This window comes from Pelodiscus sinensis, chromosome 3, assembly GCF_049634645.1.
Source record: "Pelodiscus sinensis isolate JC-2024 chromosome 3, ASM4963464v1, whole genome shotgun sequence".
NCBI lineage: Eukaryota > Metazoa > Chordata > Testudines > Trionychidae > Pelodiscus > Pelodiscus sinensis.
Genome location: NC_134713.1, coordinates 156202317 through 156229610, shown reverse-complemented (window position 1 = coordinate 156229610; position 27294 = coordinate 156202317). Strand labels below are relative to the sequence as shown.

Genomic DNA, 27294 nt, shown 5'->3' with positions numbered 1-27294 from the left:
ACAGTAATCATAGCTTACATGTGAGATAGCGTCCATTCAGTGTGGACGCTATCTGTCAAAAAAGCAGATCACTTTTTCAATGCACTTTTGCAGTGTGGACGCTCTTGATTAAGTTTTTTCGGAAGATCTCTTCCAGAAAGAAGAAGTTACTCACCCTGTGCAGTAACGATAGTTCTTCAAGATGTGTGTCCCTGTGGGTGCTCCACTCAGTTCTTGGTGAGTGCCTGTGCCATGGATCAGGGATTTTTGGTAGCTGTGCCACTCATGCTGCACTTACATACTCAGTACCCCCTGGAGGCCAGGGAGCATGTGCATGGCGTGAATCCCATCTGTTCCCTTTCTACCTGAAGTCCCTGTAGACTCCAAGCAAAGGGGAACATAGGAGGGTAGTGGAGCACCCACAGGGACCCACTTAGAAGAACAATCATTACTGCACAGGATGAGTAACTTCTTCTTTATTGAGTGGTGTCCCTGTGGGTTCTCTACTCAGGTGTCTCCGTAGCAATACCCACCAGATGCAGGTGGGCATTGGAGTCTAAGTGGAAGGAGGAAGGACCGCATCTGCTAGAGATGTGGAAGGTATTGGCCCCTTGTGTAGGGCATAGTACTTTGCGAAAGTATGGTGTGAGGACCACATGGCTGCTCTACAAATGTCTGCCAATGGAACATTGTTCAGGAAAGCCATTGTAGTGGCCATCAAATGTGTGGAATGAGCCCTAATGGGCTGCGGTGGCAATCTGCCCCTAAGTTTATAAACGGTACATATGCACCCTGCAATCCAAGTGGATAGGCACTCTGCCGAAATTGCTGTTCCTGTGTGTGGACCTGACCATGCAACAAAGAGTCTGTCTGATTTCCTGGTCGCTCTAGTTCTATCGAGGTAGAATGTGATTGCCCTCCTTGCATCGAACATATGTAATATAGTCTCCTTGGTGGAGGCATGAGGTTTAGGGAAATAGGCAGGTAAATAAATGGGATCATTTACATGGACGTTGGATATAACTTTAGGGAGGAACTTGGGGTGAGGTCTAAGTATGACTTTATCCCTGGAAAATGTAGTGAAAGGAGAGTCCGCCATGAGGGCTATGATTTCTCCTACCCTTCTAGCTGATGCTATTGCCACTACAAATGCCACCTTCATAGACAGGTACTGCGATGGCGTTGCAGCTAATGGCTCAAAGGGTGGCCTGGTGAGCGTGTCAAGGACCAAATTCAGGTCCCACGGTCGTACCAGGGTTGGAGGTTTGGACGCATTTTCTGTAAACTTGTGAGAAAACGCTTCACCATGGGATGTGTGAAGAGAGAGAAGCCATCTACTGGATCATGGAAGGCTGTGATTGCTGACAGGTGGACCTGGACGGAGCTGATGGAGAGGCCCATGTCACTGAGGCCCATGAGATAGTTGAGTAAGGTAGGTATGGTGGAGTACAAATTGCGCCTCATGCACCATCAATGAAAACGCATCCATTTGTTCTGATAGGTGCTTGTTGTAGAGGGTCACAGACTGTTCAGAAGAGCTTGTTTGACCCTGTCTGAGCAGGTAAGTTCTTTATTCTAGAACCATGGAGAAACCATGCCATGAGTTCCATGGTTTTGATGTTGAGGTGACGTATACTGCCGTGGTGCTGTGCAAGGAGATTCGGCACTGCCAGGAGAAGGATAGATTGATCTATTGACAAGTAGTGTAGGTAAGGGAACCAGGGCTGTCTTGGCCAGGCTGGGGCTATTAAGATTACGATGGCCCGATCGGATCAAATCTTGTTAATCACTTTGGTGATAAGCAGAAGTGTTGGAAAGGTGTAAAGTAGGGGAGCTGTCCAGCAGATGGTGAAGGTGTCCCCTTTTGACCTCTTGCCTAGTCCTACCCGAAAGCAGAATCTATGGCACTTGTGGTTGTGACGTGTTGCAAAGAGGTCTATAGTTGGAAATCCCTATTTGCAGAAGATTGAAAGGAGGACATTAGTATTGATCTCCCAATCGTGCTGATCTGAGAAATGTCTGCTCAACTTGTCGGCTCTCACATTCTGTTCTCCTCGTATGTACATGGCCATTGGGGTTATCTGGTTTCTGATACAGCAGTTCCAGAATTTGACTGCCTCGGCACACAGAGAGTGTGATTGGGCACCCCCCTGCCGGTTGACATAAAACATGGACGGTGCGTTGTCTGTGAGGACATGGATAGTTCTGCCCTTTATCAGGGAAAGGAAATGGGCGCAAGCCCTGCAAATGGCTGTGAGCTCTAGGATATTGATGTGAAAGTGTCTCTTGTGTTGGGCCCATGTGCCCTGTATTGATCCTGCACCACAGTGGGCTCCCCAGCCCATGAGTGATGCATTTGTTCTTGCAGGAATTGAAGGGTTTCATCAGTGGAAGGATATACCGGCAAGGAGGTTGTTCAGAGATATCCACCATTCGAGGGACTGCAACACTGGTGGAGAAAGCGAGAGGTGCTTCACAAGGCTGTCGGGTTGGTACATAGTTGATTGTGAGACAATGTTGTAGGCAACGCATGTGCAGCCTTGTGAACAAGACCACAAAAGTCGTGGCCACCATATACCCCAGTAATTGAAGGCACAATTGGACCATGGAGAAGGGTGCCTGTCTGACCTGTGTAACAAGGTCACAGATTGCCCTGAATCTTTGTGGCAGAAGGTAGGCTCTTGCTGTGACTGAGTCTAGCAATATCCCAATGAACTCTATCTTTTGTGTGGGCTGTATGATGGTTTTTGCATGTTGATAAGTAGGCCAAGTCAGGAAAAACATTCCCTGGTAATAGTTGTCATGATGATAGTTTGCTGATAAGTAGGACCCTTGATTAGACAATCTTCTAGGTAAGGGAAGATAATGATGTTTTGCATCCTGAGAAAGGCCGTGACTATGGCTAGAGTCTTTGAAAGAACTTGAGGGGCTGTAGAAAGGCCAAAGGGGAGGATTCTGTACTAATAATGATCTTGTACCATGACAAATCTGAGGAATCTTCTGGGGGACAGATGGAGTCACATGAAAATATGTGTCTTATAAGTTGAGGGCTGAAAACCAGTCTCCCTTGTTCAGAGCAGGTATGATTGTTGCTAAGATCACCATCCTGAATTTTGTGTTGTGAAGAACTTGTTGAGTTTCCTGAGATCAAGGATTGGTCTCCAGCACCCTGATTTTTTGGCTGTGAGGAAATAATTGGAGTAAAAACCCCTTCCCTGATGTTCTTTGGGGATGGGTTCTATAGTTACTAAGGTAAGTAGCTTCTGCACCTCTGCCCTTAACAGATGCTCATAAGAGGAGTCCCTGAAGAGGGACGGGGTAGGAGGATGGGTAGAGGGCATGGAAGTAAAAGGGATTGTATAGCCCGATCTGATAATTTCTAGGACCCATTCGTCTGTGGTAATTTGGGCCCACTGATGGTAAAAAAGGCAGTGACTGAAGGTGAGATTGGACCACACTGGACTTATGGGGTCCCTGACCAAAACTTCAAATTTGCTGTTTGTTAGAAGTCGACTGATTTGTGGAGGACTGGTACCAGAAACTAATGGCACCGGGGAATGAGAGGCTCTAAGCAACTCGGACAGGGATCATGCTGGGGAAGCTCTTGTGGCTAGAGAGCCTTTGTAGGGTGATGAAGCTGCCCTACGTGAGGGCTTTTGCTGTACCCTCACCTCCTCTGATTTGTCCGTTGGTGAATGAAAAGACTTTTCCCAGAGAATAGTCTTCAGTCACATTTCTCGGTCTTTTCTTGCCCTTGCCGTCATATTCAGGCAATGAGGGCATTTCTGTGCCACATGAGACTCCCCTAGGAATTTGACACATGAAGCATGGCCATCTGAGGAAGGCATTGAGTCTCTGCAGGAATCATATTTTTTGAAGCCGTGAGAACCTGGCATTGTAGCAGATAAGTAAAGCTGCCACCGTGGCTGCTGCTTTTTTTCTTCTTCTTTTGGCAAAGTCAATGTTGAAAAAGGTCAAATTAAATAAAACTATGAAGTAAAAAGCTAGAAATAATAGAGGATTTCAATTTTTCCTGTCAGGAAGAAGAGCACTGCTGTGAACTCCATCTTCAGCCAGTGATGGTTGAAAAGGAACTGACAGGATTTGCGCCATGCGTGTGTTCCACGGCCTCCGAGGGTTTGGGAGGGAGGATGCGCTGAGTGTGCAGGCACGGTGCGAGGGGCACTGCTACCAAAAATCTCCAATCCCCGGCACAGGCATGCACCGAGACCTGCGTGGAGCACCCACAGGGACACCACTCAGTGAAGAGAGCTTCTTCCAAAAGAAGCCTGTAGTCTAGACATAGCCCCAGTCTCATTGAAAGGAGTCCAGATCCACTCTATGGTTGGGCAGAACCTTTAATACTGCTGGTGATCTTAATATGGCATAGCTGTTAGATGACACAAGTGAATGATGAACCAATGGTGTGGGCAAAGACCAGATCTGACCATATTGGCACCTCCAAGTATGCATAGATTGTAGGGTCCCCTGGGATTGTGTATCTGACCTTTATTACTGGGGGACAAACAGAACAGTTCCTTGGCAGTGCCTGTTTTGGTGAATGACAGTTGTTAGTAACAACAGCTCCTCCTCCATGCAAGTTGGTATGGGTATGTCTACACTACAGCGCTAATTCGAACAGCTAATTCGAATTAGCGCATCCAGACTTAAAAACTAGTTCGAATTAGTGTTTTGCTAATTCGAACTAGCGCATCCACACTGATTGGACGCAGGGGCACATTTAAGGGCGGCTGAAACCGGTTCTGGCAGGGGATCAGGTCAGTAGTTGCTTTGTGTGGCTGCTGTCTGAGGCTATCTGAGGCTCGTGCTTAAAGGGACCCCCCTGGACAGCCGGTTCTCAGCTTTTCCGCTTGCTTGCCTACCTCGCTGAGGGACAGCAAAGCGTTTTTCTCTGCGCCCGTCTGTGTCGGTGGCTCCCTTCGGGGACGCCGCCGCAGGTGGCAACATGGAGCCAGAGCTCGCCCTGCAGTTTCTGGTGCAGTTTGTGGCCTTGCTGTTGCAAGCCTGCCAGCAATGGCTGGAGGCTGCCTGGCACGACCTGGTGCACGTCAGCCCCCTGCCTCTCCGCCTGGCCTCCCTGGGGGCCGTGGAGGAGCCGCAGCGGCACCCGGATGCCAGCGTGCACCGCCGCATCTGGCGTCTGGACACCAGCACCGACTGGTGGGACCGCATCGTCCTGGAGAGCTGGGGAAACAGGCAGTGGACCCAGAACTTCAGGATGAAGAGGGACACCTTCCTGGAGCTCAGCGAGTGGCTCGCCCCTGCTCTGGGGAGAAGGGACACTTGCATGAGGCCCGCCATCCCCCTCCAGAAGCGTGTGGCCATCGCCCTCTGGAAGCTCTCCACGCCGGACAGCTACCAATCCGTCGGGAACCAGTTCGGCGTGGGGAGATCCACCGTCGCAGTGGTGCTCATGCAGGTACGGCACTCGCCGGTCACTGGGCTGGGGGGGAGGGGGGTTGCAAGGAGGGGATGGGCCGCCCCAGGGAAAATGGGGAGAGTAGGGGGGAGGAGGCGAAAGTACCCCGCACCGGAGGGGTCGGTCTGTCCCAGCCGTACTACACGCCGCCCGGGGGCGTTGCTTCCGGGAGTGGGGCGCGGGGCACTGCCAGGGCACGAAGACTTCCAGCCATCCGGGCGCCCCAGTGATTCGCGCTTTGCTGTGTCTCTCTGCAGGTGGTCAAGGCCATCAACCAGGTGCTGCTCCGCAGGATGGTCTGCCTCGCCGTCATCCGGGGGTTCGGCGCCCTCGGCTTCCCCAACTGCGGGGGAGCCATTGACGGGATGCACTAAGTTAGTTCGAATTAGCGCTGTAGTGTAGACATACCCTAAGGGATCTTCTGGAAAAGGCTTTTTTTTCCGAAAGATCCCGTCTAGACTGGCGCTTTTCTCCGGCAAAGCCCCGAGCCAGAAAAAAGCAGCAGCCATGTTCATGCAAATGCCGCGGGGGATATTTAAATCCCCCGCGGCATTTGCAATTCCAACTGGTCTCATTAGCATCCCTTTTCCGGAAAAGGGTGCCAATGTAGACACAGCCATTCTGTATAACAAAAGCCATTTCAGTTTCTTGTGTCTGCACGTATACTAGAGGGAGTGAACTGGCCTTCACCGAGGTGGGGAGAGGCCAGAAGGATGCGCTGTTGAAATGTCTTAATGAACTATTTTGAGCTGAAGCTCGAACTCCCTCTAAACTTGTTTCTTTCTCTGCTGATAATTCCTCTTTGAAGTTCGCTTTGATTTCTTGCCCTGACATCAGACTTGTTTGGTTAAGGGTATAAAATACTAGGATTAATTGTATTAGCCAGCCTCACTGGGCCCGGCTCTGCTGGGACCACGTTTGGCTCACTTTGCTTTTATTGGCCAATAAAACTGTCTGTATAGCCGCGTAAACTGAGTGAGGCTTTTGCTTCGACATCATCTATCAGGAATCTTCTAATTCTGAATTTATGAGATTGATGGGTTCAGTGAGGGAAGGAACAGCATATATTATACATAGAAGGGATGTGAGCATCCCCAAGCCAAAACTGAGGGGTTTGTCACTGATCAGGAAAGTCTGGGGGCATATCGCACAGATCTTGAACCTTGGGATCTTGAGTATACTAGGCACTCTGTACATGAGAGTCTGAAAGGTCAGAGATATTTAAGACCTCTTGCTCCTAAATGTGTCTCCAACCCTAAAATAAACTTATAAAAGAGCAGGCTAAACTATTTATGACTGATTACACCAAAATAAAAAAAGGCTACCTAAAGCTGTGGATACAATACAATTCTGCCTCAGACCATAGGTAGTGGAAAGGAAACAAGGGTTGTTGATCTATGCCAGCTCTTATATCATTGGCTAGGAAAACAAGGAAGAGAAAGCACAGGCACAGAGTAATGTACTCTGCTAGTGAACAATTTTCAGGTCTCAGGCATATGGAGCACATGTGCACCTTGAGTGAATACACACAAAAACCAGCACCTGAAGGAGAACATTATTGGCTGTTTCAGTACAGACATTAAGAAATGGATGATTACAAACTGAAATATCCTCCCACCCATGCAGATGGTGTTCTCCAATCAAATTTGAGATATACTTGATGAACACCAAGGGGACAGTTTACACCATGGCCGGAAATGCTGTATTTGTTCTGAGAATAAATGGAGGACTCCAATCTATAGTGGTGTGAATCTTTCATTTATGTAAGCACTACATTTAAAGGGAAAAAAAGTCACCCTGAGATAATAAAGTAGACATACATTACTAAGGATTTTCACAAGGAATTTTACCTTGCTGAATTAGAAACTGTGTGGTAGGAACTAAGTCTGTCCATGGTACAAAGTCACATGTTTGTAAATCCACAAAATACTCAAAGATAAACCTGTTTCCAGCTGGGAACTGAATACCTGTAAAGTTAGAAACAGATAGTGAAGCAGAAGGACAAATCCTCAGCTGGTACACATTAGAATTTGATGTCAAACAGAGGAATTAGAGATTTCATAGTTTTCAATTGCCTCTAAGTTTTGTGATGTAAAGCTAAACAACTGAACATAAATTTTTTTCAGTAGTCAATATAATTTGTTTCTCAAAGAAATTAAATATGCATATATATATTTCTAGATTTTTAGAAATATGCCAACCATCTATCCTTCTTACCTTTCATTTTAAGGTCAAAAATACATGTTGATTATCTGAAAGTGTATGCTACACTGAAACCCCTTCGCCCCATGTGAGTGTGTTTCAAAGCCTTATCAACTGTCTCAGGCTCACACTATGGGACTAAAATAGCAGTGTAAAAATAATTGCTCTAGCTGGAGCCTGCACTCTGAAACCTGACAAGGGAGATGAGGCTCAGAGCCTGGGCTTTAGCTCAAGTGGGCACCTCTACAGCGCTATTTTTAGCCCCATAGTCATCAGACTAGGTTTCTGAGGGAATCTTGATACTGCAATTAAAAACCTGTGGTGGGCCCTTGCCAGCTGATTTGCATTCACAGAGATCAGACTAAGGGGCTATTTAGTTGTGGTGTGGACATTCAGGCTCAGGCTAGAGCCCAGGCTCTATGTTCTTGTGAGGAGGGAAGGTCCCAGAGACTGGGTTGTAGCTCGAGCCCAAATGTCTATTCTGCCATTAAATAGCCCCTTAGTTCAAGCCCAAGCCAGCTAGCACAGGCCATCTGTGAAAGTCTAATTCCTGTGTAGATATACTCTGCTACAAGTGTTTCTTTGCATTGTAGACATTCGGCAAATGAGTAAAACTTCTAAATGTAAAGTAAATAGCAACTCTGGAATTACATGTATTTACTGTTGCTTTATAAACAGATTTTTTTTTAGCAATCAGCTGAAGTGGAAACCATGGCTGGCCTACCCTGACAACTTCACAGTAGTATTAATAACTGTGATTTTGTCTGAATATGATGAATAAAAATTATTGTTTGGAGAAAATCTGGGAATTCCATGTTGGAAACCCATTTAGTTTTTAAGTAATATACATTTTAAAAAGTGTACAAAGCCATATATAACAGATAGCTTTTAAGTCCTTACACGAAGATTTTTTATTTATAGGATTTTATTCTAAAATATAAAAAACTTTCAATCCAATTAAAATAGAAACACTGTAAAATTAATGAATGCTATATAACATACTACATGTAGCACAACATACCAATAGGTGGTTCTCCTTCAAATATATCACGAACAAAGTTACTGAAACCACGTGTTACATTTACAAGAGACTCATCTGTGGTATTTATGCCAATCAGGGATTCCTCCTCATAATCAGTTTCTCGTCTTAAAACTCCTCCAACTGCCCAAGTAAATGCAAAGACATAGAGTTTCCCTAACAATGATGGCAACTTGTCAGGATACTTTTCCAAAAATGATTTCTGATCTTCCCTGGAATGAATGAAAAAGAAATAAAGTTCAGTGGTATAACAGGCTATTATTATTGTATTCAAGTGCTTCATTGCAAGTAATTAAGTTATATATTGCAAATTGTTAATATGCACCCAGTAGGTTTATAAACATAAGAACTGGTAGGGAGATATTTTCAAAATAGTTACTAATAGCCAAGTGGCTTGCAATATATTATACACCTGTTGAGTATCAGATGGTAAATAATTCTGTAGTAATACTGCCAAGACTTCTCAAAAAGTCCTAATAAGACAGGATATGTTAAGAGCATTACTCAATTTTTGCTAGTGCACTATGAGGTGCTGTTTAAATGTGAGAATATGGTCTAACATAATTCCAAGATAGTATTGGCTGGTGGTCATGAATATGTTGAGGGTCAAAGAACACGATCACATGATGTGAACTAAATAATTATTCTGGAGGAATGCACCACAAACCAACTTTACTGGGGCTCAGATAAAAAGGTCAGATTGTTCTTTAACTAAAGAAATCTGAACAAACAACTAATTAGTTTTATTCAACATCTCAATTTTGCAGTGAGGCAGATATCACTAGCATAGACACATGTTGAGGATGTAGTTTGGAAAAGACTGGACATGCAGATACTAAAAGTTAGGGCCAACATAGAACTTTGTGGTAGCCTGTTCTTTAAAATGCAAAAAAGACTAATTTTATAGACAAGCTCCTAATTATCCAATTTGATTAATATACTCTTTATCAAGGCATTTCCCTTTTTTTGAAAGAATAATAGCTCATTGTTAACAAATCTAAAGTCATTGCCTGACCTTTTCTTTGCTACTGAGGCCTTTGAAATCACTGCTTTGGCTTCAACTGTTAGTTGGGAGCTGAGGTACTGGGCCTGGAGTACTTTTGAAGTACCTGGAACATAGTGATGACTTTCAACACCTACAAAAATGTCAAGAGACAGCATTTAACATACGTATGAAATAAATATCTAAGATTACACAAACCACAGTCATACCAATTTTAGTTTACTAGATAATCAACTTTGAAACATCTCATTTGCATTACGAATTTTATGGAATTTCAAAAGACAACTACTTTGAAAACATTGAATTGACATTGGGACTACATTTTGCCAAAATGTTTTTATGACTTATTCCTAATATACTCTAGTTAAAAGCCCTTTTGGCTTCTACCAACACAGGAAAAGAAAAGAATCGTACTACATGACTGATGATCTCAGAGCCGAAGCCATGTTAGCCTGTAACTGATTTTTTTTTTAAATGTTCCAGTAGAGCCTTAGGGTATGTCTACACTACAAAGTTAATTCGAACTAACAAATGTTAGTTCGAATTAACTTTGATAGGTGCTACACTAGCACTCCGCTAGTTCGAACTTAATTCGAACTAGTAGAGCACTTAATTCGACCTAGGTAAACCTCATTTTACGAGGACTAACGCCTAGTTCGAATTAGCTAGTTCGAATTAAGGGCTGTGTAGCCACTTAATTCAAACTAGTGGGAGGCTAGCCCTCCCCAGCTTGCCCTGCTGGCCACTCTGGCCAACACCAGGGAAACTCGTCTGCCCCCCTCCCGGCCCCGGACCCCTTAAAGGGGCACGGGCTGGCTACGGTGCCTGTGCCAGGTGCAAGCCTGCCAGGACCCAGCCAGCAGACCCAGCACCTGGCACGGCTCGAGCCAGCTACCCGCTGCCACCCAGCCCTCCGCCTCTTCTCGGGACCAGGCTGGCAGCTCCCGGGAGCCTGCCCATTTCCGCAAGAGGCGGGCGCCCGCCTGGTCTAGTGCGGACAACGTGGATCTCATCCACGACCTCCGCACTAGGCACAGGACAGTGTCAGTCTAGGGCAGGAGAGCTGCCAGCCTGGCCACCCAGGAGCAGGTGTGCATGAAAATCAAGGTGGTCCACTGAGACCCCCCAACCCTGAGCCCTGAATTTAGAATGGCTGTACTGGGACAGACCAAAGGTCCATCTAGCCCAGTAGCCTGTCTGTCAAAAGTGGCCAACACTAGGGACCCTGGAGGGGATGAACCGAAGACAATGACCAAGCCATTTGTCTCGTGCCATCCATCTCCAGCCTTCCACAAACAGAGGTCAGGGACACCATTTCTACCCCCTGGCTAATAGCACTCCATGGACCCGATCTCCATGACTTTATCTAACTTTTCTTTAAATTCTGTTCTAGTTCTAGCCTTCACAGCCTCCTGCAGCAAGGAGTTCCACAGGTTGACTCTTTGCTTTGTGAAGAAGAACTTTCTGTTATTAGTTTGAAGCCTGCTACCCATTTATTTCATTTGGTGTCCTTTAGTCCTTCTATTATGGGAGCTAATGAAGAACTTTTCTTTGTGCACCCTCTCCACACCACTCGTGGTTTTATAGACCTCTATCATATCCCCCCTCAGTATCCTCTTTTCTAAGCTGAGAAGTCCCAGTCTCTTTAGCCTCTCTTCATATGGGACCTGTTCCAAAACCCTAATATTGTAGTTGCCCTCCCCTCTCCCACCCTCTCTCTTCCCCTCTCCCACCTCCTTTTCCCAGTCTCCCCGAGTTTTGTTCAATACGGAGAGTTTCTATTTTTGAACACAATTGTCCTTTATTTTGTACCTCAGGAAGGGGGGTTAGGGAGGGGTAAGTGGAAGGAGGTGAGGGAGGAATGGGGTACGAGCCCCCGATGGGGAGGACTGGGCTGGCTCTGCAGGCTTCTCGAGGTGGAAGCTCTCCTGAAGCCCCTTGATTGACCCCCCTCCGGATGGCAGCCTGCGGCAAGTGCAGCCAGGCTGATGGCCGAGTGCTGTCATGTGCGGAGTGTGGGCACTCAGGGCACTCCAAGCCAGGACTGCTTTGCAAGCGGGGAACCCTGAGAACTGTCTGTCCGGGGTGGGGGTCGGGTCCCTTTAAGCACAGCCCTCGGCTAGTCTGAGGCAGTAGCTCCACACTCTAAGTCCTAATCTGATGCCCTGCCGGCACTGCTTCTGGCCATCCTTAACCTCAGTTCAGGGTCCACTCAGTGTGGACATGCTAGTTCGAATTAGCAAAACGCTAATTCGAACTAATTTTTTAGTCTAGATGCACTAGTTTGAATTAGCTTAGTTCGAATTAACTAATTCGAACTAAGTTAGTTCGAATTAGTGCTGTAGTGTAGACATACCCTTAGAGACTAACAAAAACTGTTAGGGTATGTCTACACTACCCCGCTAGTTCGAACTAGCGGGGTAATGTATGCATACCGCACTTGCTAATGAAGCCCGGGATTTGAATTTCCCGGGCTTCATTAGCATAAGCGGGGAGCCGCCATTTTTAAATCCCCGCTGCTTCGAACCCCGTGTAGCGCGGCTACACGGGGCTCGAACTAGGTAGTTCGGACTAGGGTCCTATTCCGAACTACCGTTACTCCTCGTGGGAGTAACGGTAGTTCGGAATAGGACCCTAGTCCGAACTACCTAGTTCGAGCCCCGTGTAGCCGCGCTACACGGGGTTCGAAGCAGCGGGGATTTAAAAATGGCGGCTCCCCGCTTATGCTAATGAAGCCCGGGAAATTCAAATCCCGGGCTTCATTAGCAAGTGCGGTATGCATACATTACCCTCCTAGTTCGAACTAGGAGGGTAGTGTAGACATACCCCTAGATAGTATCATGAGCTTTTGTGGGCACAAGCCTCTTCTTCCGGTGAATGGAGCAAGGGGTCCAAAGGTACAAATAATAGAGAAAGAGGGGATGGGGAGGGAAAGAGAAGGGAAAAAAATCTTGTCACTTAGAGTGTCCGTGTTTAATGAGGCTAATAAAGTAGGCTGTAAATGCTAAATACTTAAATTTGATGTCATTGGGGTGTTGAATGTAGCAGCCTATCCAGTTCAGACCTTTGTTCAAATCTTTATTAAAAGGTGTTGAATTTGCAGAACGAGGTAAGTTCCGCAGCTTCTCTTTCCAGCTGATTTTTGAAATTTTTAAATTGAAACCCCTCAAGTGCATTATTGACAATCAACAGTCTATCCTGGAAAATGGTCCCTCACTCTCACAGATCTTGGGGGATAGGCCAATCCTCACCTACAGACAACCCCTAACTTGAAACAAATTCATTGAAACCACACAGCACATCTCAATCATACTCACCCAGGAACCCACCCCTGCAATAAACTCCAGTGTCAACTCTGTCCACATATCTATATAAGTGATATCACCACAAGACCTAACCACATAAGCCACCACATCAGAGGTTCATACAACTATACATCCACTAGTATGATATATGCCATCAAGTGCCAGTAATGCTCCTCTGCCATGTATACTGGCCAAACTGGACAGTCTCTATGACAAAGGATTAATGGACACAAATCAGATATTCGAAATAGTAACACACAGAAACATGTTGGAGAATATTTTAACCTGCCCTGATACTCATTAATGGATCTAAAAGTGACTATGCTATTACAAAGCAATTTTAAAAAACAGCTGGAAAGAGAAACTGCAGAATTTGTCTTCATCTGCAAATTTGACACCTTTAATCAAGGTTTGAACAAAGACCTGAACTGGATAGGCCGCTACATTCAACACCCTAATGACATCAAAAGTTAAGTATTCAGCACTTACCGCCCACTCTATTAGCCTAATTGAACATGGACACTCTAAGGGTATGTCTACACTACAAAGTTAATTCGAACTAACGGATGTTAGTTCGAATTAACTTTGATAGGCGCTACACTAGCGCTCTGCTAGTTCAAACTTAATTCGAACTAGCGGAGCGCTTAGTTTGAACTAGGTAAACCTCATTCAACGAGGACTAAGCCTAGTTCGAACTTACTAGTTCGAATTAAGGGGTATGTAGCCCCTTAATTCGAAATAGTGGGAGGTTAGCCCTCCCCAGCTTTCCCTGGTGGCCACTCTGGCCAACACCAAGAAAACTCTATTGCCCCCCTCCTGGCCCCGGATCCCTTAAAGGGGCACGTGCTGGCTATGGTGCCCGTGCCAGGTGCAAGCCTGCCAGCACCCAGCTAGCAGACCCTGCACCTGGCACGGCTCAAGACAGCCACCCGATGCCTCCCAGAGCTCCCCCTCTTCCTGGGACCAGGCTGGCGGCTCCCGGGAGCTTGCCCGGGACTGCAAGAGGCGGGCGCCCGCCTGGTCTAGTGCGGACATCGTGCACCTCGTCCACGACCTCCGCACTAGGCACAGGAAAGTGGCCGTGTTGGGCAGGAGAGCTGCCAGCCTGGCCACCCAGGAGCAGGTTTGCATGAAAATCAAGGTGGTCCACTGAGACCCCCGACCCTGAGCCCTGAGCTTACAATGGCCGTACTGGGTCAGACCAAAGGTCCATCTAGCCCAGTAGCCTGTCTGCCGACAGCGGCCAACCCCAGAGACCCTGGAGGGGATGGACCAAAGACAGTGTCCAAGCCATTTGTCTCGTGCCATCCCTCTCCAGCCTTCCACAAACATCGGGCAGGGACACCACTCCTACCCCCTGGCTAATACCACTCCATGGACCCAACCTCCGTAAATTGATCTCACTTCTCTTTAAACTCTGTTCTAGTTGTAGCCTTCACAGCCTCCTGCAGCAAGGAGTTCCACAGGTTGACTATTTGCTTTGTGAAGAACAACTTTCTGTTGTTAGTTTGAAGCCTGCTACCCATTCCTTTCCTTTGGTGTCCTCTAGTCCTTCTATTATGGGAACTAATGAAGAACTTTTCTGTATGCACCCTCTCCACCCCACTCGTGCTTTTATAGACCTCTATCATATCCCCCCTCAGTCTCATCTTTTCTAAGTTGAAAAGTCCCAGTCTCTTTAGCTTCTCTTTATATGGGACCTGTTCCAAACCCCTCATCATTGTAGTTGCCCTCCCCTATCCCATCCTCTCTCTTGCCCTCTCCCACCTCCTTTTCCCAGTCTCCCCCAGTTTTGTTCAATAAAGAGAGATTCTATTTTTGAACACAATTGTCCTTTATTTTGTACATCAGGAAAGGGGTCTAGGGTGGGGTAAGTGGAAGGAGGTGAGAGAAGAATGGGGTACGAGCCCCCGATGGGGAGGACTGGGCTGGCTCTGCGGGCTCCTCGGGGTGGAAACTCTCCTGAAGCCCCTTGATTGACCTCCCCTCCAGATGGCAGCCTACAGCAAGTGCAGCCGGGCTGATGGCCGAGTGCTGTGATGTGCCCAGTGTGGGTACTCCGGGCAATCCAAGCAAGGACTGCTTTGCAAGCGGGACACCCCTGAGAACTGTCTGTCCGGGGTGGGGGTCAGGTCCCTTTAAGCACAGCCCTCAGCTAGCCTGAGACAGCAGCTCCACGCTCTAAGTCCTCATCTGATGCCCTGCCAGCACTGCTTCCGGCCATGCTTAACCCCAGTTCAGGGTCCACTTAATGTGGACATGCTAGTTCGAATTAGCAAAACGCTAATTCAAACTAGTTTTTTAGTCTGGATGCGTTAGTTCGAATTAGCTTAGGTCGAATTAACTAATTCGAACTAAGTTAGTTCGAATTAATGCTGTAGTGTAGACATACCCTAATTGACAAGATTTTTTCCCTTCTTTCCCTCCCCATCCCTTTTTTTTTCTGCTATTTATTTATACCTCTGGACCCCTTGCTCCATTCATCTGAAGAAGTGGGTTGTGCCCACAAAAGTTCATAGAATCATAGAATACTACAACTGGAAGGGACCTCGAGAGGTCATCGAGTCCAGTCCTCTGCCCTCATGGCAGGACCAAATACTGTATAGGCCATCCCTGATAGATATTTATCTAACCTACTCTTAAATATCTCCAGAGATGGAGATTCCACAACCTCCCTGGGCAATTTAGTCCAGTGTCTGACTACCCTGACAGTTAGGGACTTTTTCCTAATGTCAACCTAAACCTCCCTTGCTGCAGTTTAAGCCCATTGCTTCTTGTTCTATCCTCAGAGGCCAAGATGAACAAATGTTCTCCCTCCTCTTCATGACACCCTTTTAAATATCTGAAAACTGCTATCATGTCCCCCCTCAATCTTCTCTTTCCTAAACTAAACAAACCCAATTCCTTCAGTCTTCCCTCATAGGTCATGTTCTCAAGAGCTTTAATCATTCTTGTTGCTCTTCTCTGGACCCTCTCTATGATACAATCTACATTTTTGTTAGTAGAACTAGGGGAACTCCCTGCATGCATATGGCTCTGTGCCAGCTCCATATACACTTTCATCATGTGAAGTAAGATGGTCTATTTGTTATCACTTGGTGCATTTTAAATGAAAATAGATTTATCTGTAAGTTATGCTTAAAAATATATGTTTTATTTAAGCTTCTGGGACAAATTCTAGGACCTGTAAATGCAGATATTAGGATGTATGGTGAAAGGGTCCATTCTGGCTTTGGAATCTATCAACCTATTAATCCTTTCTTTCATGGGCTATAGGGAGAATAGGAATGCTTGCACTTCCCTTAACATGGTTCAATATACTTGCAGTTCTGCATTAAGATAATGGTGATAATCAAATCTTAAGCATCAGAGTTTCATTTTTCCCCAGGGCACAACTGGAAGATATATTCTGTCCCTACTTCCTTCCAAGTCATCAGAGATTGGCCACAGCAGAAGACAGTGCTCTGGAGGAAGTGGAGCAGTGTTCTGAAATGGTAATTAATTCTCATTCTAAATGACTTTCTGGTGTGTGTTCATAAAGGGTATGTCTAGATGACATCCCTCTGTTACCAGAGGGATGTAAATTAGACATACCAAAATTGCTAATGAAGTGGGGATTTAAATATCCCACGCTTCATTAGAATAAAAATGGCCACTGCTTTTTGCCACCATGACAATTTGCCAGCAAAAAGCGGCAGTCTAGACAGGGATCAGTCAACAAGGAAAGCTTTTTCCGACCGCTCTCTTATGCCTCGTGCAACGAGGTTTACAGGATCGGTCGGAAAAGGCTATCCTTGTCAACTGATCCTCATCTAGACTGCTGCTTTTTGCTGGCAAATTGCCATGGCGGCAAAAAGCGAAGGCCATTTTTATTCTAATGAAGCACGGGATATTTAAATCCTGCTTCATTAGCAATTTTGGTATCTCTAATTTACATCCCTCTGGCGACAGCGGGATGTAGTCTAGACATACAAAGTGCTTAGGACCAATACTGATTACCAGATTTGGGATTGGGAAGGAATTTTCTTCCAGATTTTCAAGGGCCTTGATTTTCTTCTACCTTCCTCTGTAGCACATGGCAATCAGGAATTCTTTCTCAAAATCACTTTTTCATTGGTATGCCTGCTGGGATATATTGATATATTTTACCTAATCGTTTCCCTGCCACTGCAGGAACCTCAAGCATTTCTGGCACCTTGGTTTTTCCTGCTCTTTGACTATGGCACATATCAGTTAATTTAGACTGAAGCTCATCAGCCCTTGGGAAACCAAAGGCTTTGGGCTTAATAAAAGAATGTATCAGTGTAATATGGTGGCCTGTGACTAGATAGGCTGATAGCCCCTTCTTGCTTTAAATTTTATAAAACTATGAAAGATACTAGTATTATGGTCTGTATTTCCTAGGGACTGTAATACCAAACATACTGTATGTTGCACTAAACTTGTATTATTTATCAATTACATATATGTTAGAATTGAATGACGTATTTTAAATTATATAAAAACCTAATCTTTGGTTTTCAAAAAGATAATAGAATAAAAAATTCTATATCAATTCAAGTACAACATGTGTTTTGTATATACATCGATCTAAGCATAATTTTAAAAGTATTTATATTTTAATTTTAATTTTATTTATATTTTAATTTTTTACCCAAACTAAAATGAAGAATGTGAAATATTTACAGTTTATTTCAAATAAATTTGGGAAGAAAATACTTTGAAACTCAGGAAAGTGAAATATGTTCCCAATTCTGTCACCTATTCTTAATCTGAAAAAAACTTTACCACATAAATAGTTGCACTGATTTCTGTCTAATTTTCATGAGTGATATATATTTCAACAGGATAAAAGATGGTGAAATCAGACCATAAATTACACAATTATGGATACTAACTTATCTCTTACTATTGGAGGTTCTTTGAGATATGTGGTCCCTATCTATATTCCACACATTGGTTTGCATGTACATCTGCACCTTAGTCCAGAGATTTTTAGTAAGCAGTTTCCAGTGGTCTGCATATGCACTGTAATTCTCCTCATGCTCTGAACCAGGAGTACAAGGGCCATGCAGATCAATGCCTCTCAAGTTCCTTCTTCTATAACAAATCTAGCTATGATCCACAGCATTGGGAATGGAAGGAGGGTAGTGGAATACATCTTGAAGAACCTCCACTAGTAACAGGTAAGGAATCTCCATTTGTTCTTCAAGTGATGGTCCCTATGTAAATTCTATATGTGGGAAATTAGTAAGCATGGTCAAACAGGAGGCGGATGAAAAAAAAGCAGATGTTATGATTGTCTGTAATATTGTTGTCCCTAACATTTTATGGGCAGTAAAAGACTGGGCTAAAGCATAAAACCTTGCAAAGGTGTGTGTAAGAAGCTCCAGATAGCTGTAATATAGATTTACAATAAAGGCAAGTCATGCAAAAATGCTTTAGAGATTACTTGCACTCTGAGAGCACATCTAGACTTGCTTTCACTTTCAAAAGATAGTATGCAAATTTGGCACAAATTTGCTTATCTTCTTCTGATTGCTTTTTCAAAAGAGGTTCTTTCGAAAAAGAAAGTAGTCTAGATAAGGTTCTTTCGAGAAAAAAACCCTTTTCGAAAAAACCGTTCTTCCTAAAAAAAAAATCAGGTTGACAAGGTTCTTTCTTGAATGAACTGCATACAGACTACTTTCTTTTTCAAAAGAACCTCTTTCAAAAAAATGATTGGAAGAAGTTATGCAAATTCACGATGAATTTGCATACCTTCTTTCAAAATTGAAAGCTAGTCTAGATGTGCCGTGATGGAATGTCCTTCTTCATCCTATCATCAAAGAAGTAAGAGCTGATTGGTAACGATGTTGAAACCCATCATACATTTAGAATCTCTCCGATCTCTTGAATTCTTTGCTATGGCAGCAAAAAGGATAGGGGTCTTTCTACTTGCTTTTGTTCTCTGTAGACAAAGGCTAGTGCTCATCAGATATTTAGAGAGCGAAGTCTCCTTGTCTCTTCAGAGCCATGTGATTCTGGAAAATAATATTGGTAAGTGGATGTTTTGACTTTTTAGAAACCAAAATTAATCCCTACAATAATTTCAGATATCGGTGAAGAAAGGTCTTTTTATGGAAGGTAATATATGATGGATTTGCCATGAGTGCTCCCAGCTCGATCACCTTTCTTAAAACTTCTGCTGAGAGATAGGACACACAATATATGGCTAATGATTCAAAAGGTTTGGTGAGAGTCAAAGAATGAGACTGAGGTCCTTCATCATGGTGGAAAGAAACTAATAAGTCCCTTCAAGATTTTAGTCATAGTAGGATGAATGAAAATAGTTTGGTCCTTGGTAGGAAAATGAAAAGAACTGATAGTTGACAGATGAACCTGTAGAGAGCTGAAAAAAGCACCCTGGATTCTATAGATATTTTGACCAAAAGGAGAACATTTCCACTTGTCTGAACAGCATCACCTGATAGAATTCCTCCTATTTTGATTGAACCACCATTGAACATGAGTACTCAGCATATGAGGACCATCCAAATGCCAACCCTAGAGTTCTTGTGGCCCTGAGCTAGGATGTCCAATGGTGCTGTTACGTTACTTTAACAGATCTGTAAATGGCTGAATGTTGATGGGTTGATATTCTCAGCTGGACTGAGAACCAGAACTACCTTAGCCAGCTGGTTTTGACAAGGATGACCCTGTCACGATGGATTTCCAGAAGACTTGTGATATAACTGAAGTGATCTTTCTAAGTGAGTGGATGGACTCACCAGGTTTGTAGGCAATGGAGACAGAGACTAGCAAATTATGTAATATTCATGCATGGGGCTATGTGGCCAAATACGGACTCTAGTCCAAGGTCTGAGGATGGCCTGTGTTATTAGATCACCCATAGCACAGAATTTCTTGGTGAGGAGATAAATTAAATTCCTGTTAATTAAATCAAATGAGTTATATGAGATCTTGAGAAAGCTCTATTCAGACTATAAAGATGGAGGCTTATTTTTGCCACTGGCTTCAAAATGAAAAGATGGGACACACACAAGGAATCAGACCACTAACTAATTATAATAATTGTACTTCAGAACCATCCTGAAGGCATGTCAGAGGGCCAAAAAGCTTAAAGGCTAAGGGATTTTTCTGCATGATTCAATGTGGAGGCACAAGACTCAAAAGTGGCATAAATGGTACTGTATTTTCAAATAGTTTAAGAGAGTAATGCAAACAATGGAAAACATTTTCAAAGTCTATACATGTAAGCGGCTGAGTCATTTTAGTTTTGTCCATTCTCAAGGAAACAAGTGTGTGAATACAAACTAATTAAATGAGTAATTATATGTTCAACATAAAAAAAATAAAACTACAGTAAAATGAGAAATAATTTTAAATTAATTATAAATTAATTATTTACTCACTTTGGAAGAAGCCTTCTTTTTTGCTCATCATATCGATAAAAGCACCAAGGATTCTGCAGAGATTCATTACAATTTGCATCTGCTGCACGGGAAATGGCAGCATTTTCTTGTATGTATCTAAAAAATGTAGTCCTTTTTTCATACTTTTTTCAAATAAACTTTCAAGATACTCCAAACCACTTTGTGTAATTATTCTGGAAACTTTTAATAGCCATGTTTTTACATAAGGTTCCCATCCCAGATTAGTTGGATCCTGTTAATTAAATCAAATGAGTTATATGAGATCTTGAGAAAGCTCTATTCAGATGGGACACACACAAGGAATCAGACCACTAACTAATTATAATAATTGTATTCCTACTTACTCCCTCCATCCCAGAGCAAGTGGTCAGAAAGGACAGGGACCATGCAAAACTTGGCTCCAACCACACTACTGTGTAATGTAGCTAAACTGACATTGAGGGTGCTTGGTGCAGAGACTTGCTGCTCATTTGCAATTCATAGCTGTATCCCTGAATCATGGCGTCTCCTGGTGTTACTTATAGAGTGGTGCAATTTATGCAACATCCTTTACTCATGGCTGCGCCAAAAGTAACAGTTTAGCTCTGGAGTGCAAAGTTTGTGACTTTAAAATTGTGATCACAAAAATGGAGGCTAGTACTGATGAGAATCCCTAAATATGTAGCCTTCAGTGCATGCATACTGTTCCCCCCTAAAATCACTGACAGGATAACAATGGTAATTTAACAATGTACTAAATATTAATTTGCCTATTTTGTCAAATAAATCATTAAGAGAAACAATTATCAGAAATAATCTATACATTTAAAATAATCATACAGTTTCTTACAAGCTTACCACAAAAACCATTGCACATCGACTGACAGTAGCAGGACTGGCCTGAGAAAGACTGTCCGTTTCAAATATCATTCTGATTCCTGATGGCAAATAGATTCTTTCATTATTTGCAAGACACAGAGTTCTTGTATCATCTAGCACAGTATTTAAGTTTTCTATCCAAACTGTGTCCACGGGTCCATCCAAGATTATCCACTGCCAATCAGTAATAGCATCACCTACAAATAAGCATTCATTTTATATTCTGTCACATATATAAAAAACTCTTGTTTTAGATTTTCTACTTGATAAGATAATCGTTAGAGGTAATATAATATTGTTTTACTACATGTGGTAGAAATAGAAGAGGAGATTACTCCCTTGTGCAGTAAATGACATTCTTTGAGATGAGTGTCCCTATGTCTGTGTCTAAACTACATGGCTCCGTCGACGGAGCCATGTAGATTATGGTTATAGGCAAAAGGAAATGAAGCGGCGATTTAAATAATCGCCGCTTCATTTAAATTTACATGGCTGACGTGCTGAGCTGACAAACAGCTGATCAGCTGTTTGTCCGCTCAGCACGCTAGTCTGGACGCTCCCCTGCCGACATCAAAGCCCTTTGTCGGCAGCCCCGTTATTCCTCGTGGGATGAGGTTTACCAGGGCTGCTGACAAAGGGCTTTGATGTAGGCAGGGGAGCGTCCAGACTAGCGCGCTGAGCGGACAAACAGCTGATCAGCTGTTTATCGGCTCAGTGCGGCAGCCATGTAAATTTAAATGAAGCGGCGATTATTTAAATAGCCGCTTCATTTCCCTTTGCCAAAACAACAAATCTACATGGCTCCGTCGACGGAGCCAGGTAGTTTAGACGTACCCTAAGAGTGCTCCACTGTAGGTGTTGGTGCACCTTGAGCCATTAATGGAAGTCTTTTAGAGCAGCATTCTTGCAGGCCACACATGCAACTGTGGCTGTATCTTGAGCTGTTGGTGCCTTGACATCATACATATATCCCTCCCCCCCCAGTTCCTTCTTTACCATGAAGACTGCACCAGAAAAAAACCTAAGTAGAAGTGAGGAGAGTGGGTATTAGAGCACCCCCAGAGACACTCACCTCAAAGAACTTGAGTTATTAAACAGGTAAGTAACTTCCTCTTCTTCTTTGAGAGATGTCACTGGGGGTGCTCCAATGTAGGTGGCTATAAAGCATTAGATATTTAAGGAGGTAGGGACTTTGGATCCCTCAGGAAGACTGTGGCTAGCACTGCTGTCACCAAAGCCCAAGCAGGAAAGTGAGTAATGTTTTGCAAAACTATGTTTGGAGGCCCATGTGGCAGCCCTGAAAATGTCTGCGATTGGAACTTTTTGTAGGTATGCCACAGATGTAGAGACTGCTCTGGTGAAGTGTGCTTGAAGAGAGGTAGGAGCAGTCATATTGTTTTGTCAATACCATAATCTGATACACTCTGATATCCAATGTAATATCTCTGGGAAGAGATGGCTTTGCCCTTATTGCAGTCAACTATAGATACAAAGAGCTTGGATGATGATCTGAAGAGTTCAGTTCTATCCAGTTAAAAGGATAACTAGCATGTGCATAGTGGATTGGATAGTGTTGACATGTGGTTACGGGAAGAAAGTAGGGAGAAGAACAGTTTGTTTGTTGTGGAAAGAAAAGTGGAGAAACAAATTGACTGTGGCGTGGCCCCAGACCTCTAAGATTCGATTGATGATTTTGGGGTTTCTCTCCCATTCATGTTCTTGAGGGAGGGATCTTCTGAGTGCATCTGCAATGGTGTTGATGACCCCAGGTAGGTAAGAGGCAGAGATTGTTATATTGTGTGGGAGACACCAGTTTCAGACGGTCATGGACTCCCTGCAAAGTGTGTCGGATCGAGTGCCTCCTTGTCTGTTTATGAATATTATAGAAGCTTCTTTGTCAGTGTAGATTCTGACCTGTTTTTCCTCAATGAAGGTCAGAAATTGAAGGCAGTCATATCTGACAGCCCAGAGCTCCAGTATCATGTTTATGTGGAGTGATCTCTCCATGGCAGACCATAGGCTCTGAGTGGCGTGGTCCATGAAGTGTGCTCCCCATCATGTGAGGGAGGCATCTGTTGTAAAGTGTGGTATTGTCCTCCAAGTAAGGGAATGCTTTATTACAAGAGAGATGGAGAGGGAATGAATGTTTGGTCTGTATATAGTACTTAATCATCCCTGAAATCCCTGCATGAAGAGGTGAATATTCTTGATGACTAGGTTTCAGGTGGCCATGTGTCCACACAGTTGGAGACAGTCATGAGCGGTGACCTGCAGACTGCCCTGCAACTTATTTACCAGTAACTTGATGTTGTTGACTTTGTCTCATGGAAGAAAGGCGGTTGCTATTGTTGTGTCTAACTGAGCTCTTATGAACTTTTGCCTTTGAGTGGGAATGAGTGTGGATTTGTTTTTGTTGAGTTGCAGGCCTAAGTCCTGGAAAGAGCAGATGGTTACAAAAGTACTTCATTGAGAGTCTTGCAGGTAAGATGCCTTAAAGGAAGCAGCTGTCCAGGTATGGGAAAATAATAATAATGCTTTTCTTTCTAAGATGAACAGTAACAACTCTCAGAATTTTGTAAAGGATTCAGTGTGCTGTGGAGAGGCCAAAGGGTAAAACTTTGTACTGGTAGTAATTGTGACTTAGGACAAACCGGAGAAAAAGTCTGTGAGTTGGGCATATAGTCACATGAAAATATACATCCTGATGGTCAAGGGATGAAAATCAGGCCCCGGCTCCATTACTGGAATAATGATTGATAGGATCACCATTTTGAATCTCTGATTTTTAAATATTTATTCAGAGCACTAAGATCCAAATAGGGTGCCATCCCCCATTTTTCTTCTCAGTGAGAAAATAATGGGAATAGAATCCCTTTCCTTTGTATTGGAGAGGTATGGGTTCAATGGTTTCTAGGCAGAGGAGATGTTGTTCCTCCAGGAGGAGCAATTGCTTGTTAGAATAGTCCCTGAAGAGAGACAGGATGGGGGGGTGGTTAGAGGGTATTGAAATAAAATGTAATAGTTTGCAAAAACCTTTGGTCCGTAGTGATGGCATTCTAGTTGTTACAGAACAGAAGGAGACAATGACCAAATATTTTGGAAAGTGTTTAATAAATGGAGAAGGAGAGAGGTTTTCCAAGACCTCAACCACCGCCTCAAATCTGCTTATTGGGCTGGGAGGGATGAGGCATGGTAGATATCAGAGGTCAACGGCACTGAGACCTGGGTCTGTTGTGTTGAGGTTAATGGCGAAAGGCCTAGGGTGTTATTGAGGAAAAAGTCAGATAGCATGGTCTCAGGTTTGATTGATATCTATATTGACATCTTCTAGGTGCCAGTGTGTGGATGCCTACAGATGAGAGAGTAGCCCTACAGTCCGTCATAGTATATAGGATGTTGTTGGTCTTAGTCGTGAACAGTTTTTGTCCATCAAATGGAAGGTCCTTGATAATGGACTGGATCTCCCACAGGAAAGACGAAGAGTTAAACCAAGAGGCCCATCGTATAACTACTGCAGTAGCTGTGGACCTGACAACTGTATCTGCAATATTGAGTGCAGCCTGGAGCGCAGTAAGGGAGACGGTGTGACCATCTACTATCACTGCCCTGAATTGTTGTTTCTTTGCTTCTTGAATATAGTTAATAAATTCATTGAACTTAGAATAATTCTTGTAGTTGTATTTACTTAGGAGGCCTGCATAATTGGATTCTCTGGCAGAGGCATACACTTTATGACTGAAGAGATCTAATCTTTTATTGTCTCAGCCCAAAGGGGTAGAATGGATATGCTATTGCTTGTTCTTTTGTTGAGCAGCTTTTACCACCAGCAAATTCAGAGCTGGATGTGTAAAGGGGAATGCTGAACCTTTGAGAGGAACATAGTATTTCCTATCTGCTCTTTTATAGGTGGGAGTTATGGTAGCTGGGATCTCCCAGATAGTTTGGGCAAGGTCCATTGCAGCAAGGTTGATAGAAGGTGCACTCTTAGGCTATGTCTAGACTGCAAGCCTCTTTCGAAAGAGAGCGTCTAGACTGCACATTGAACTTTCGAAAAAGCGGCTTGCTTTTTCGAAAGAAAGCATCCAGTGAGTCTGGATGCTCTCTTTCGAAGAAGCCCTATTTATATTGAAGAACGCCTTCTTTCGAAAGAGGAACTTTCGAAAGAAGGCGTTCTTCCTCGTGAAATGAGGTTTACCGCCATCGAAAGAAAAGCAGCGTTCTTTCGATTTAATTTCAAAAGAACGCGGCTTGAGTCTGGACGCAGGTGAGGTTTTTTCGAAAAAAGGCTACTTTTTTCGAAAAAACCCCTGAGTCTGGACATAGCCTTAGAGGAGAATGCCAATTGAAGAATATCAGTAAGCTTGTGTTGGTTTTCTGCTACTTCTTCAAAGAGTGATGTGGCTATCCTCTTGAAGAGCTCCTAAAATTTGGTGAAATGATCCATTGATGTAGAAGGAAAGGGGTATAATGGACTCATCTGATGAAAAAGGTGAAGGATGAAGTGGTGTCTGGCGAGACATCTGAGGCAGGGGCTTGAGGTGGTACGGGTTCTTCCTGTTCCTTTGTCATATGCGGGTACGGTGGTAGTGGGGGTGAACTGCCACAAGTTTTAGTATAGTAAAGTTTTGCAGTACTGACAGTGGCCAGGGTAAGACATAGTCAGTCTCATTCTCATCCCTAAGGGACCATACTATGTAGAAAAAATCTCTGCGGTAGGATGACCTGGTACATGATGGGATTGATGGGATGGAGGAATAGGAGGAGAATGATGAGATGAAAACTCTATCTGCAAGTCTTCCTCATGCTCATTGGAAAGAGTACTTGGAGATAAATTATGATATGGTGCCAATGCTCCATTATGATATGCTGAGAAATATTGGTGCTGACGAGTAGTGAGTTCAGTGTTGGCAAAACAATAAGGTTGCTATGGTGCACAAATAGCAGTGCTGGTTTAAATGGTGCTATGGTCTGCAGTGCTGGCATAGCAGGTGGCACAGATGTCACAATCAGTGCCAATAAAGATGGCAGAGCTGGAATCTGGCAGAGCCATGGTGGCAGATGGCGTTGGGGTCAGCAACAGTGTCACTGACTTGGCACTGTCAGTACCGGATGGTGCTGGCAAGAAGGAGGCAGGCAACTTCAAGCCTATTACCTCAGCACCTGGGCAGTTTGCACGGGTATATTTTGAGGTGTGGGTGGTGCAGGAAACTTCCAGTGTCTCACAGGTGTTTAAGTTTGGTGCTGTTGGGGCAATGGACACCAAAATAGCTGAAGGGTGCCTAACTCTCAGGGGAGCCCTGTGAAGCAAAGAAACTGTGTGCTTTTTTGAAGTCTTCTTGTGGGTCGAATACTGAGGGGTAGATTGGGCCATGGAGAGTTCAGGGCCTGGATCTGATGCAGGGCAGAGGGACTTTTCCAGCAGGATCAATTTAAGTCTTAAGTACATCTTTTTGTGTCCTTGCCTTCAGCTTGCTCAATGGATGCATTTTTGGGGAAGGTGGGCTTCTCTCAGGCATCAGAGACATTGGGAATGTCCGTTCAATATGGGGTTAACATCTTTGCAAGCTGTGCAGAGCTTAAAATTTGGTAAGCCAGGAATAATAAGTAACTATGGAGAGAACAAAAGGTTGAAGATGTTCAGTTTAATTTTATTTTTTTAGAACCGGGGAAGAAAAAAACCAGAGAAAAAACTCATCTAACAGTAAGGAACTACTTATTGTTAGTGTGGCAAAGTCTGGGCTAAGTCCTGTGGGTCCTGCACTTCCTGGAGGGTTCTTATGGGCCTCAGAGGCTCGCAGTGTCCCTAATTACTGCCATGAAGGCAAGGGTACTTTGCTTCCAGAGCCTCTTTCATCATTGGCCAGTCCAATATCTTTCTTTTTCCAGTCTCTGCTGGACCTTCCAGCCAGAGAGGAGGGTTGGGGGGAACCCAGTCCCACCCACTTGCTCCAGGTTCCAGCCCAGGGCCCTATAGCAGGAGCAGCCCTGAGTAGGCTGCGTAGCTTGGCCCTTGCCCCTTGAGCATCAGCCCC

General features: G+C 44.1%; 1 protein-coding gene across 4 annotated transcripts in view; it reads right to left on the bottom strand.

Moving 5' to 3' along the window:
* DNAH14 (dynein axonemal heavy chain 14) overlaps positions 1-27294 on the bottom strand; it is a 599282-nt gene that overhangs the window by 232941 nt on the left and 339047 nt on the right. For all 4 annotated transcript variants that reach the window (XM_075925276.1, XM_075925277.1, XM_075925279.1 and 1 more), the window contains 5 exons: positions 21242-21459; positions 20384-20636; positions 9676-9796; positions 8643-8872; positions 7270-7386 (listed from right to left, as the gene is read on the bottom strand). In XM_075925276.1, the coding sequence (XP_075781391.1) occupies positions 7270-7386; positions 8643-8872; positions 9676-9796; positions 20384-20636; positions 21242-21459 (939 nt within the window). The remainder of the gene's footprint in view (positions 1-7269; positions 7387-8642; positions 8873-9675; positions 9797-20383; positions 20637-21241; positions 21460-27294) is intronic.